We start from the raw sequence: 13,337 nt of genomic DNA on the forward strand, positions 1-13,337 counted from the left end.
GACTTAGGAACCTCGTATCTCGGTCCGATGTAATGGTCTTAGGAACCCCATGTAAACGGACAATCTCCCTGAAGAATAGTTTGGTTGTTGTTGTTGCATCAGCGGTCTTCTTGCATGGGAGGAAATGTGCCATCTTGGAATACCGGTCGACAACCACAAAGACGGAGTCCATGTTTCTTGGAGTCTTCGGCAAGCCCAGCACGAAATCCATAGACAAGTCTTCCCAAATATCAGTAGGAACTGGTAAAGGCATGTAAAGACCAGTATTCTGGGTCTGTCCCTTAGCTGTCTGACATATATAGCTCCTACTCACGATAGTGGTCACATCTCTTCTCAGTTTAGGCCAGTAGTAACGCCCCTTGACAGCCTCAATCATCTTGTCCCTCTCGAGGTGTCCTGCTAAGCCACCACCATGCAAGTCCCTAATGACTTTCTCGCGAAGGAATATGCAAGGAATACACAATTGGTCTCCCTTCATAAGAAATCCATCATGTACATAGAAATCACCCGCTGGCTACCTGTTCATGCATTTCTCCCAAACTTGCTTGAAGTCTTCATCTTGGGCGTACAGATCTTTCAAACATTCAAAGCCCACAATTTCGATACTGAGAGTCTTAATCAGGGCCACACGTATGCTCAAAGCATCTACCACTGTATTCTGTTGTCCAGCCTTATACACAATTTTGTATGGGAATTTATCAATAAAAGTAGACCACCTAGCATGCAGATCACTCCTCAACTGTTTTTTCTCACTTAAATACTTAAGAGCTTGGTGGTCGGTGTAGAGGACAAATTCTTTAGCAATCAAATAGTGTTCCCAAGTCTTCAATGCTCTTACAACAGCATAAAATTCTTTATCATAAGTGGACCACTTCTTCCTGGCTTCGCATAGTTTTTCACTAAAGAAGGCAACTTGTCTCCTTTCTTTTGATAACACAACCCCTATGCCCACTCCACTAGCATCACACTCAACCTCAAATAATTTGTCAAAGCTTGGCAGTGCTAAGACAGGAGCGGTGCATAACTTTTCTTTTATGAGAGCAAAACTTTGCTCTTGTTCATCTCCCCACTGAAACTTACCTTTTTTCAAACACTTAGTGATAGGAGCTACAATACTACTAAAGTGTTTGATAAACCGCCTATAGAAAGTTGCTAACCCATGGAAACGCCTTACGTCGGTGACGTTCGTTGGGGTTGGCCACTCCCTAATGGCTCGCACTTTCTCCTCATCCACTTTAATTCCATCATTACTTATAATAAAACCCAAGAACAATAAACTATCGCTCATAAAAGTACACTTCTTCAAATTAGCATATAGTTTATTTTCCCTTAACGCACTCAATACCCCTCGGATAAGTCCTATGTGCTCATCAACAGACTTGCTATAAATCAAGATATCATCAAAATATACCACCACAAATTTACCAATGAAATGGCGTAGTACCTGATTCATTAGTCTCATGAAAGTGCTTGGTGCGTTAGTTAGTCCAAAAGGCATGGCTAACCACTCAAACAATCAATCTCTTGTCTTGAAAGTGGTTTTCCATTCGTTTCCGGGACGGATTCTAATTTGATGATAACCACTCTTGAGATCGATCTTGGAAAAGACCACAGCCCCATCAAATTGATCAAGAATGTCATCTAGCCTAGGAATGGGAAACTTGTAGCCAATAGTGATCTTGTTGATTGCTCTGATGTCAACACACATCCTCCAACTCCCATCTTTCTTCGGTGTTAATAATGCTAGTACCGCACAAGGACTCATGCTAACTTGGATGTGCCCCTTTTTCAACAGTTCCTCTACCTTCTCTCGTAAAATCTCATTCTCTTTAGGACTCATTCTGTAGTGTAGCAAATTAGGTAGGCTAGCACCAGGAACAAAATCAATGTGGTTCTGAATGTCTCGCATGGGTGGAAGTTCATTGGGTAACTCGTCAGGAACTACATCATGAAACTCATCGAGCAGTCCCTGCATTTCCATTGGAATTTTGTTCTCCGCTAGTGGTTCACTCATGCTCTCCCCTTTTATAACCAGTAAGTGGACCTCGTGGGTATCCTTACATTCCCTTACAAATTCAGAGTGGCGATGTGTTATGGTAAGAAAATTCCTCTCATCTACTTTTGAAGCCTTGGTTTGGTTCTTTTCTGCCATAGGTAATAGTGTATAGCGCACACCCTCTTTCTCGAGCTGGTATGTGTTCTTCCTACCCAGGTGTTTGGCATCTACATCAAACTGCCACGGCCTACCAAGCAAAATATGGCAAGCATCCATATCCACAATATCAAAATAAACCTCATCAGTATACTTACCAATAGAGAATGGAACCTTGCAGTGTTCCTCCACACGTATGCCCCCGACCTCCTTGATCCAACCAATCGTGTAAGGGTTTGGGTGTTTCTCAGGAATTAGTTGCAGTTTCTGTACCACATCCCTGCTGATAATATTTTCCTGACTGCCGCTATCAATAATTAATTCAAATAACTGACCTTGTACCATACACCTAGCGCGAAACTGCCGGTGTCGTTGTGTGTCATCTTTACTTCTCTGAGATAGCATTAGCTTCCTCACAACACACGTGTACTCTTCATGCTCATAAGTACCTTCTTCGTCCTCTCCATCGGATCTACAATATACTTCGTCGTCACCAAAACTGGATTTTCTATAAAAACCGTTGATTTTGGTCAGAAAACCGCTGACCCGGGTGATTAACCATTTGAACGGTTTTGACCGGTTTTTATTTTTTTATTTTTTTCTATTTTTTTTTTATTTTTTATCAGAACGGGCCGACTGTTCGGATCGACATGATAACTGAACCCCTGACCAGATCGGTTTTAAAAATCATGGGACCAGGTATAAATAACTCTATGACTATCAGGATAAACAAAAGCACGTAAATTCCAAGTTTCCAACCATTGGGGATGTTCCAAGTTCCAACATATACCAATCTTTGAAAACCCTCCTCGCCTGAAGTATAAAACCTCCTCTCTTGCTAGAAAGCCAATAAGACGAACCATTGGGAACATATTTGAGACGTACCACATTCACCCATGCACCGTTAGAGGAAGTAAGAAACTTTTACAAACTAACTTCATGACTTAGACCCATATTTTTCAAATATAATACACCTGGAATAGCCAGACCACCTGTATCTTTTAGACTAGTTATAATCATGTCTCACCTTCTAAGATATAAGGGTCTTTTTGATTCACAGTTGGAGTTAAAATCAGAAGAGGAATTGAAATGGTCTATTCTCATAATCTGTTTGGTTCATATAGGAATGGAAATGAAAATGAAAGTAAGTAGGAATTGGATTTCATTCTCAAAGGAGGGATAGGGAATGACCATTTCCTCAATAAAGTTGAGTATGGAAGAAGTTAGTTGACCAAAATACACACTCTAAGAAACTTTTATAAAATGGAAATTGTAACAGAAAAATAAACCAAAAAACTCCTATGAAAACTTGGAATTGCAACAACTACAACATGCAATTAATTATATCAATTATATTAGTAATAAATGAAAATAAAATAACGCTAAAATATTATTAGAGAAAAGGGTTATTTTGAAGTTTAAAAAATTTAAACAAAGAATTTTTTTTTCAAAGTTAATTGACAGAATCTTTTTCAGTCTGGATCACCTACCAATAAAACACATTTTAACCCTCTACCAACATGATCTCACACTGGACATTTGATATATAGCGGGTCAATTTTATGATGATGAGATATACGGCATTAGATCAAGTTGATAGAGGGTTGGAACGTGTTTTATTGACAAATTCAATGATAATTGCCACTACGGTATTGGACAATAATATGTAATTTACCCTAAAAAAGTCATAAAATAATTTGGAATGGCAACCACCGTGCTTTTCAACATATATAAAAGCTCGATCAACATGGGCCAAGAATTTAGATTTTCAAATCTGCAGAAGAATCTTGAAATTAGACATTATGGAGGAGAGAATAAGCTATGAGGAAGAATTAATTTTCAAAGCATTTATAAAACTTAGAATTTTGTCAACGAGGAGCCTTTCTTTCTTGGGTAGGCTGTACTTGGAGTAATTAATTATCACCGGCCGACAAGTCATCAGTAAAACAAGAAACCAATAATTCATAATCTATGTGCTTACGTTTGGAGCTGCTTTAATTGCGTATTAGTCTCACTCACCATCATAGCCAAGCTTCACAGATTAGTTCAATATAAAAGAAAGAAGGAAAATAATGAAAAGAACTACTCTGGGTGAATCTGCTTTGAAATTAGGGTTTAGCTGAAAATGGGTGGATCCACCTCTTAAATTGAATCAACATGGATAGCACAACTACTGAAAGCTGAATAGCTTGCTTTCTTTATGTTTTGATCCTTACCAATAGCCGGCTTTTCAGCTTAGCCCATGATCTCAAACCTTCATTAGCTAATAGCTAACCTCCGCTGAACTGCACTGAAAGCAACATAAACTAAAAACTACAATGTGGATCCATTGAAAGGAACATAAACTAGGCCTATCTGACCATGCATTAATAAAACATTTCTTACCAAAAACAAGTGATTATTACACTGTCCCCTAGGGTCTAGTGTCCTTGGGCCTTGGGCTCTGGGCCTTGCTGTCCTCTCCAAGGAAACTCAAAACGCGTTGTGGTCTGGCCGTGTTTCAAGGGAACCGAAACTCAGGCTCTTCTGCCCACATGGAGGTCTCATCTCATACTCTCATAACTAGCCATGATTAAATAAGTATAGAATTAATATTTTTTTAAATGTCTTCAGACACAAGCAATAGGTAAGGGAAATAAACATTCTTGCCACATGGCAATTGAGACATAATATGAGGGAGAGAGAAATATCCAAAAAACAAGTTGAACTTTTTGGGTTAATTGCTACCTACCGATGTATGAAAATAATAAGCCAAACTTGTTTTATCTAAACAGGACATGTGGTATTCACCCTTCACGTTGTCATATATACGATGTATCTATTCTCTCTATTCTTTCCTCGATTTATAGGAAAATGGTCAAACCAAAGAACATTCTACAACTTATATACGGTCGTCTTCTTTCTTTAACAGCCTTACCTACTTAATAAATGAGTTAAAACACAGTATTTATTTAAAAATTTTAATTTAAATACATTCCTGATATAGCTAAATTACAGACGTCAGCATCACTAATCCAGGCAGTAGGATATTGGAGCAGGATCGTTCCTGGTGAAATTCCTATTGTGTCCCCGTTGGTTCACGTGCTTTACAGTAATCATTGCCACCGTTCAAAAATAAAAATAAGTCCGGATTTTTCTTTTTCTGGGCGGTTGAAACTTGAAACTTGAAATGAATGGGATTGGGATGGCTAAAGAAAAGCCTAATCTCCATCTTACTCCATCGATTTTTGATACGTGGGGTCTGAGAGTGGATCCACGTAAAACTGGGCTCTGGTTGTGAATCGTGATGTGCTTGATGCTAGATTTGGCAAGGGGACAATAAAATCGGCGTCGGCGTTGCTCTTCTTGGTTTTGGTCTCGGCTAATTGGCTTGGTGGGGGGATCAACGTAGGAATATCAGGACCGTCCACCAATCATTTGATAGGAACAACGCAAGGTGGGTCCCACACGAAGGGAATTTCTAATTAGGCCACGACACACACGTTACGCGGATCGATCCTCTCTCTCTCTCTCTCTCTCTTTCTTTCGTTCCTCTTTCCAATTTTTCCACGCACCGAATTTTAAGGCATGGTTTGCATAGGGTCTGGAATCAGAATCTGCCATTCCGTTTGGTTGGGCGAATCTAAATTCCATTTTCATTTCTGGTGGTGGCATTTCCATTTTAGCTAATTCTATTCCAATTCCTGTGTAAACCAAGCAGATTATGAAAATAGATCACTCCGATTCCGATTCAATGAAATTGTGATTCTGATTCCAACTTCTATTATGATTTATGAATCAAACGGAGGAGCCTAAGAAAATTCTTATTCCTTTGATGCATAATTCATTCATTTTCCCGTGAAAGGAAGAAATTTCGATTACAATCTGTTTTCCAGTCAAATAATGGAAAACGAGAACAACTCTTCGTCATCAATCAGACGGTTCGAGGCTTTTACTTTACTTTTTGCATGGACTCCTAACGCCAATGATGGAAAGCCAAAGTCCACTCCGGATCCCCAGTGGCCAGTGGCAGTGCGTTCGCGTTTGGACTCGAACGGATTGTTCCTCCGAGTCCCCTCGTTTGTCGACGCGTTGTTAAATCCCTGCGATTATACACGTGTCACAAAATCTAGGAACTTGAAAGGAGTTTTCCTTCGAGTCCAAATGCACTGGATCCGGGCTGTCCAAGGTCCCCCTCATTACCCAGCCCAACCTTTTCATTTCCAGAAGGGCAAAGCAAAATTTGGAGAGTAGCCATCGGGTCTGGCGATTCTGGAGCCTGCACCACTTTCCACGTGGCCCTCTCTCATACGCAGATACACTATTGTCTATTGCTTCCTCTCTCCCTCTCTCTCTAGTCTCTAGTCTCTAGTCTCTACTTCTCCTTACTTTCCCATTAACAAATTTTCAGCATTACTGCTTTTACTCTTTAACCCATGATTTCTCACTATATTTAATTCTCATTACCTTTGTCTTTTGAGTCACCCCCTCTCTCTCTCTCTCTCTCTCTCTCTTTATCTTTCTCTCTGCTTTTCCAGTTGTTGAAGCTTGAAAGGAGAAAGCAAACGGAAGAAAGAAAGACAAAGCAACACAGAAAGAAAGCAAGGGAGAAAGAGAGCATTTGTTCTTCTTCCCCTTCTTGTTCTTCCACAACCGGCGTAGTAATCTTTAGATGGCTAAAGAGAAAGAGAGAGAGAAGGAGAGGAACATGTTCGTAGGGGTCGTTTGGAGCTGTGCTGCTGAGCTTAAAATTCTTCTAACGGCTCTTCTCTTTCTCTGTTCTTTAGCCACTGTTCTTCAATTCCTTCCTTCCCGCCTCTCCATCTCTCCTTCCGATTTCCGTCTCTGCCTTTCCAAGCTCTCCTCTGAGGCCCCACCACCCCCTTCTCTTCCCCCTCCGCCTGTTCCATCACCGCCGTCCCTTGAACAGGATCAGATCCTCGATGGGGGCATCGTCAAGCGAGCTTTCAACCCATACGGCGCTGCTGCTTACGCCTTCATCCAGATGGGTACTTACAGGGGTGGCCTCGACACTTTCGCTGTTGTCGGTCTTGCCTCCAAGCCTCTCCATGTCTACGGTAAGCCCCAGTATCAATGCGAGTGGGTCCCAGATTCCGGTAACCAATCATTGTTCACCGACGGTTACAAGATTTATCCCGATTGGGGATACGGACGAGTATACACCGTCGTTGTTGTCAATTGCACGTTCCCGGAGCCGGTCGGTGCCGACGGCTCAGGTGGTAAGCTAATCCTCCATTCCTGGACCAACGGCGGCTTCGATCGAGATGTTAATGCAACGGAAAAGATCGAGGCTTTGAGAGAAGCTCCGGGGAGCTTGAACGTTTCGGTCTTTAAATCGCCGCCTCAGTTCGATTACTTGTACTGTGGCTCATCGTTATACGGCAATCTCAGTCCGCAGAGGGTGAGAGAGTGGATTGCCTACCATGTGAGGCTGTTCGGACCAAAATCCCATTTCGTGATACACGACGCCGGTGGGATCCATCCGGGTGTTCTGGAGGTTCTGAAGCCATGGATGGAGAAAGGGTATGTGACATTGCAGGACATCAGAGAGCAGGAACGGTTTGATGGCTACTATCACAACCAGTTTCTCGTGGTGAATGACTGCTTACATCGGTATCGCTTCATGGCCAAGTGGATGTTCTTCTTCGATGTGGATGAATACGTTTATGTCCCGCCAAAAAGCACCATTAAATCGGTTCTGGATTCTCTATCGGATTATACCCAGTTCACCATTGAACAGATGCCCATGTCCAATAAGCTCTGCCTAGCAGAGGACGCCGGAAAAACTTACAGGTACCTCTTCGCAACCTAAGCACCTTCTCACTCTGTTTTCCAATTTCACTTAAAACTGAAAACTCAAGAATTTCGTATAATTAGAAACTTCAACATTTTAGAGCAGGGTGAGAAATTAAAAGCACTGATTTGATGATTTTTGCTGTGCATTTACAGTTATGTTTGGGATTGAACAACTGGATTTTGAGTTTCAACATCACTAATCAATGTCAAATGTCCATTAAATATCCGTTTTAGTCGTAATCTAGGATGGTCTGGAGTTTAACCATACTGTTGTGAAGTTGTTAGCGTGTCAAAGGTTGTGATTATGATACAGATGGGACACCTTGGCTTGAACAATTAGACATGAATATAGGCAATTTGGACTGTTTATATATTTAACACCTTGTCCGATCTTGATTGTCTTAAGCGAGAAAATCTTGTTAAGAGTTGTTATGATCTCAATGAGAGTGATAATAGGCACCTTCGCTTTTTTGGATGGAGTGGTTGAGTGATTGCAATGCTTTTGTGCTTTGTTCTGGTTCTCTTTTTCTGGGTAGAATATTATTAGGCTTCGAGTGCTTTGTCTTAAAAATTATTAGCCTTATAGCCATGAATATGATGTTTAGTTGCTTTATTTCTAGATTAGATTGTCTTTATTTCTAGATTAGATTCTATTTGGGTAGGCGAGGAATGGGGGAGCTGAATACTGAAATTTGAACTAAAGAATAAACCATTGGACCAATGATGATTTCCCCACCAAACAAGCTCCTTTAGGAATCAATAAAAAAACTTCCATTCTTGACCACATGATTGAAAGTAAAGGTTTTCCTGAGTGAGGTGGTTGGGTAAGATTGGCTGCAGAATATTCTTGCATGCAAATATCGGACCAATTTACAAAATTACTTAATTATAAGCTTTCTTCACTGTATTAATTCTGAACTGGTCGTTTGATTTTGATATTCTTTGATTGATAATTATACAACCCATTACTGCTTTTCAGCTGCTGCTTACTTTGCTTTTGTTGTTTTGTTTCGGTGGTATGAACAACAGAAAATGGGGGTTTGAAAAGCTAGTATTCAAGGATGTAAAGAAAGGAATAAGGAGGGATCGCAAGTACGCGGTCCAGCCGCGTAATGTGTTTGCGACCGGAGTTCATATGTCGCAGAACGTCGCCGGCAAGACCACACACAAGACGGAAGGCCGGATTAAGTACTTCCATTATCACGGAACCATCGCCGATCGGCGGGAGCCATGCCGGCAGCTTGTGAATGTAACCCACCTGACGGTGGAAGGCATACCATACGAGCTAGACAGTACCTTACGGGACGCGGCTCAATCTGTAAAGAGGTTCGAACTCAAGACTATAGGGAGCAGGTTACAAAGAACGCGGCAATGACGGATTTGACGGCTTTGTTTTGTTTGCTTGAAATTCTTTCTTTTATCTCTTTTTTTATCTCCTCCTTCGGCTTCATGGTTTCTGTAGAACAGAAATTCAATTCAGTTCTTTTTTTTTTTTGTAAGATATATTTATACACAGATAACAGATGGATGGTTATTGTGTAGAATAGGTCGATTCTTTTTTACAGGTTTAATCTATTCTTCCTTGATTTAAGGGTAGCTTTTTCCTCCTTTTCTTTTTTTTTTTTTTTCCTTATGAGTTCGATTCATGGAGATGTTGGGGAGTGGGGACCACCAGCACTAATTGTTGTGGACCCTTCCGCTTTCGCGGCATGGGTTGCTTGCTGCCACACTGTCCCCACCATTGCTGGCTGTAGCAAGAATCTTGCTCACAGGTCACAAGTGTTTGTCTTACGATGGCTGTCTACGTATCGGGTCGGATCACAGTATAACCAATTTGATCCGATTATTAATCGGAACAAAATCTTAGACCATGAATCAATCATACCGAAAATTATATTTATTTATTTAAATAACGATTTAAAATTTAAATATTGATAATATAATTTTAACAAAAATGATAGAAAAATACTAAATTATTTATAGGTTAATAAATTAATATTTTTAAATAACGTTATTTTATTTATAATATATCAAATTTTCCATTTCAAGTTTAAAATATAATAAAAATTATAAGAAAAAAACATTATATATATTCAATAAAATAATCAGTTCTATGTCTGAATTGATTTGAGACAGGCGAGAATCGAAACATAATCGTTTTTGGTTGGTTCGGGTCAATCGTGTAAACCCGACCCATTGACAGGAAGAGATCAACATGGAACGTTTGATTGGAATAAACAATTAGTGGGTCGCAGACACTGACACATCCCCACTGATTCCGGTCCGGGTTTGATTCCAGCAGCAAAGATTCGTTTGGGATCTGTAACTTCCGTAACCCTAAATTAAAAAAAAAAAATTCACTGTACTTCACCTCAGAATTCTGAACTTAACTGTAAATTAACTTAAAATTTTTGGGATGAACTGAACAGTAAAATTATTGGCACCTATCAATAAATTTTAGGGTTAATGAATGGGAGAGATGTGGGTGTGAATTGATGTGATGCCTCGTGCCCGGCCCGAGACTACTGTGCGGGGGATCCGATCGGGAGGCGGAGTGAGTGAGTGATAGCGAAGTGTACCAGACTGGCAGTAGTAATGGGAATACGTTAAAAACAAAAAAACGGTCCAAAGCGGTTGGTATCGGGGAACAAACAACAAGACACGCGTCAACACATCTGGCTCTTTGTCGCGTTTCTTTCTGGTCCATCTCTGCTTACGCTGTGATGTTCCCTATTGTCAATTGTGGGCCCCTTGTTAAATCATCAAGCATCCAATCGTTTGGACGGTGATGGAGACCGTCTTTTGCTATTGAACGGTGACCGACACTGCCACGACCGCCCGTGGGTCTCATCGGGGTTTGTCTCAGAGCCCTCAAGTCTCATTTGGTGCCACATGTATGCACGTGGTGAGGTTGGCTCGGTGGCCGCCTGCCCGGAGTCTGTCTGTGCGTGCAGGCTGTGCACTTGACAGGGGTATTCTCGTCATTTGAGATCGAATCCGGGGTCTCTTTTGTCGGCCAAAGGAAGCTTCTGCTTACTCTTCTTTCTTCATTACTTATTTATTCAGGTGTTCCGCAACCTAGAAAGAAAGAAATCAATAAGTTGTTGTCTCGAGGGTTCCTCGTAATCTGAGACGTCGAATTTTCATATTATTCCTGGACACTCGGTCTCCGTGGTCCGTGCCAAATTTCATTGGGATACTATCTAAAATTAAAATTTCACCGTCATGTTTTCGCATTTTTCTTCAGCTCGTCGTGAGTTTTCAAAACCTCCATAATAATGTTTTAAAAAACAATTCGGAATCAAAATCGTTCTGACCATCGATTTTTAGTTTAAATAGATGATTCTATCTAATAAAATAAATAAAAATAATAATTAAAATTTAAAAATAACTAAAATCAATGGTTCAATCGCTTGAATTAATGAATCATTGATTGATTCAATGATTTTTTATTAAGGACCGGATTTAAAGTAAAACAGAATTGATTGTCTAGACGACCGAACAGTCCAACCCATCCAGTTAACGATGGTTGGAAAAGCATACTCCAGCCCGCTGTCATGGAATTTTAGTGTCTAAAATTCATTTTCTGTTTACATAATAAGTATTTTATATGATCAAACTATCTCTCAATCATCCATCAATCTTATTAAATATATTTATAATAGAATTACCCTTCATTAGTGGGAGCCTAGTAGAGATGGCAACTTTCCCTCGGCCAGAGATGGGAAGAGAATTCTTCACCCTGTTCCATCAGGATTATATATTAAATATATACATATATAATATTATTTATATCAAAATATTTTTATATTTTGAAAATATTTAAATCTATTTTTTAAATTAAAAATTTTAGGAATTGGAGTCTACAATAATGGACCTATCTCCATCAAGCATTAGGGATGGAGAGCTATTTTTATCTCTAGCAGGGATTAGGGTCAAGGATGAAAATTTATTTTAAATTCAAGGTTGAAGATGGGGAATTTGATCCTCACCCATTGCCATTCTTAAAGCCTAACCGCCTAATGTCAGCTCGAATTTGGGTCAGGGTTAATTTTGTTATGAAAAAGTATTTAATAAATTTGATTAACTATTCAGGGGTAATTTGGCAAGGAAGGAACCTGCTGAGTCAAGAAAGAATGGTATTATACGCTTATTATGCTTATTTTGACAAGTTATTCTACATTTATACTTGAGAGAAAGTTTCAACGGGTTGACCGAGTTCAGTGAGAAGATCCGGGTTATAATTGGAATAATTTTCAACTACTTAGATTCATTCTCTTTCTTTCTTTGCTTTGTTGTGAAAATAAATAGAAAACCCGTCTTTGGATCCAAATGGCTGAATGTTCATGGAATCCAAAATTGGCATTGGAAGGAAACTCAAAATAAACTGAAAAAGGGTCCACTAGTTGGTTCAACTGTTCAAGTAAAGAACTTCTCAACACAAATCAACCGATTCCTGCCACGTGGATGGATTTTGTAGTTGATCAAGATCGTTAATTCCAACAATAGTAACGTATAAAAATGGGGTTATAAATTTTGTACACGTGGCAACACAAGTAAATATGATCGATTGAATTGCAGCCTTATCTATTAAAGTTAAAATTGCATTTATATCTCTTCTTCATGCGAAACGAAAAGAAGAAGGGCAAATGGGTGTTAGGAAATGGGAATGTTATTTCACATGAGCTTTCCTCTTTAATTCTCATCTTGTTGCGTGTGTGAGTGTGTGGAAAAGATTCAATTTATTGTCCAGTTGAGGAAAAGCTCAAAAGTATGAAGGACAATAATGTATACGAGAGAGATAGAACGCACATGTCAATATGGAATTACACATGGGAAAAGAAATCATGCATCATGCATCATCATCATCATCATCATTATCATCTAAGTATTATCCCAATTAAATTAAATGGATAAGGATCGGCTACACAATTCCTGTTTTACTATTCTATTCTGTTTGATGTAATATTCATTCTTAAATTAGGATCCTCCATTTCATCTATTTAATGATGAAGAGAACCAATTAACATAATGCAATGGCTGTGTAACCAATCCTGGAACCAATGGTAATGCCACATGTCAATCATATAATTAATGTAACCCACAACCACTTATTACTTACGCTCCGTTCCTTTTTACTTACAGACAGAGGTGAGAGAGGGAGAGAGCACTTACCGCTTCACCAAACTGGCGGATAAATTTTTTATCCATTTATCCACCTCCCAGGTAAACTCTCAAGTATCCTAAATTATCATACCAACCAATATAAGCAAATGATCGCTGGTATTGTAGAGCTGTAAAGCGGGCCGTGCTGGGCCGGCACGGCATGGCCCATGTGCGGCCTCCTCAAATTATGGGCTATGCCATGCTGGCCTGCGGGCCCTCTCCA

General features: G+C 39.8%; 1 protein-coding gene across 1 annotated transcript; it reads left to right on the plus strand.

Annotated features, from left to right (window-relative positions):
• Positions 1-6,690: 6,690 nt before the first annotated feature.
• Positions 6,691-9,539, plus strand: LOC104599797 (galactan beta-1,4-galactosyltransferase GALS3). Its single transcript, XM_010262514.3, has 2 exons — positions 6,691-7,945; positions 8,978-9,539. The coding sequence occupies exons 1-2, from the start codon at positions 6,804-6,806 to the stop codon at positions 9,321-9,323; spliced, it is 1,488 nt and encodes a 495-aa protein (XP_010260816.1). The 5' UTR covers positions 6,691-6,803; the 3' UTR covers positions 9,324-9,539.
• The last annotated feature ends 3,798 nt before the right edge of the window (positions 9,540-13,337 follow it).

This window comes from Nelumbo nucifera, chromosome 7 (genome assembly GCF_055504915.1).
Source record: "Nelumbo nucifera cultivar China Antique chromosome 7, China Antique-T2T, whole genome shotgun sequence".
NCBI classification, from domain to species: Eukaryota; Viridiplantae; Streptophyta; class Magnoliopsida; order Proteales; family Nelumbonaceae; genus Nelumbo; species Nelumbo nucifera.

Coding starts and splice junctions, on each gene's coding strand:
- LOC104599797 (XM_010262514.3), top strand. CDS start 6,804: ATGGCTAAAGAGAAAGAGAGAGAGAAGGAGAGGAACATGTTCGTAGGG. Junction 7,946..8,977: donor GACGCCGGAAAAACTTACAG/GTACCTCTTCGC, acceptor TATGAACAACAG/AAAATGGGGGTTTGAAAAGC.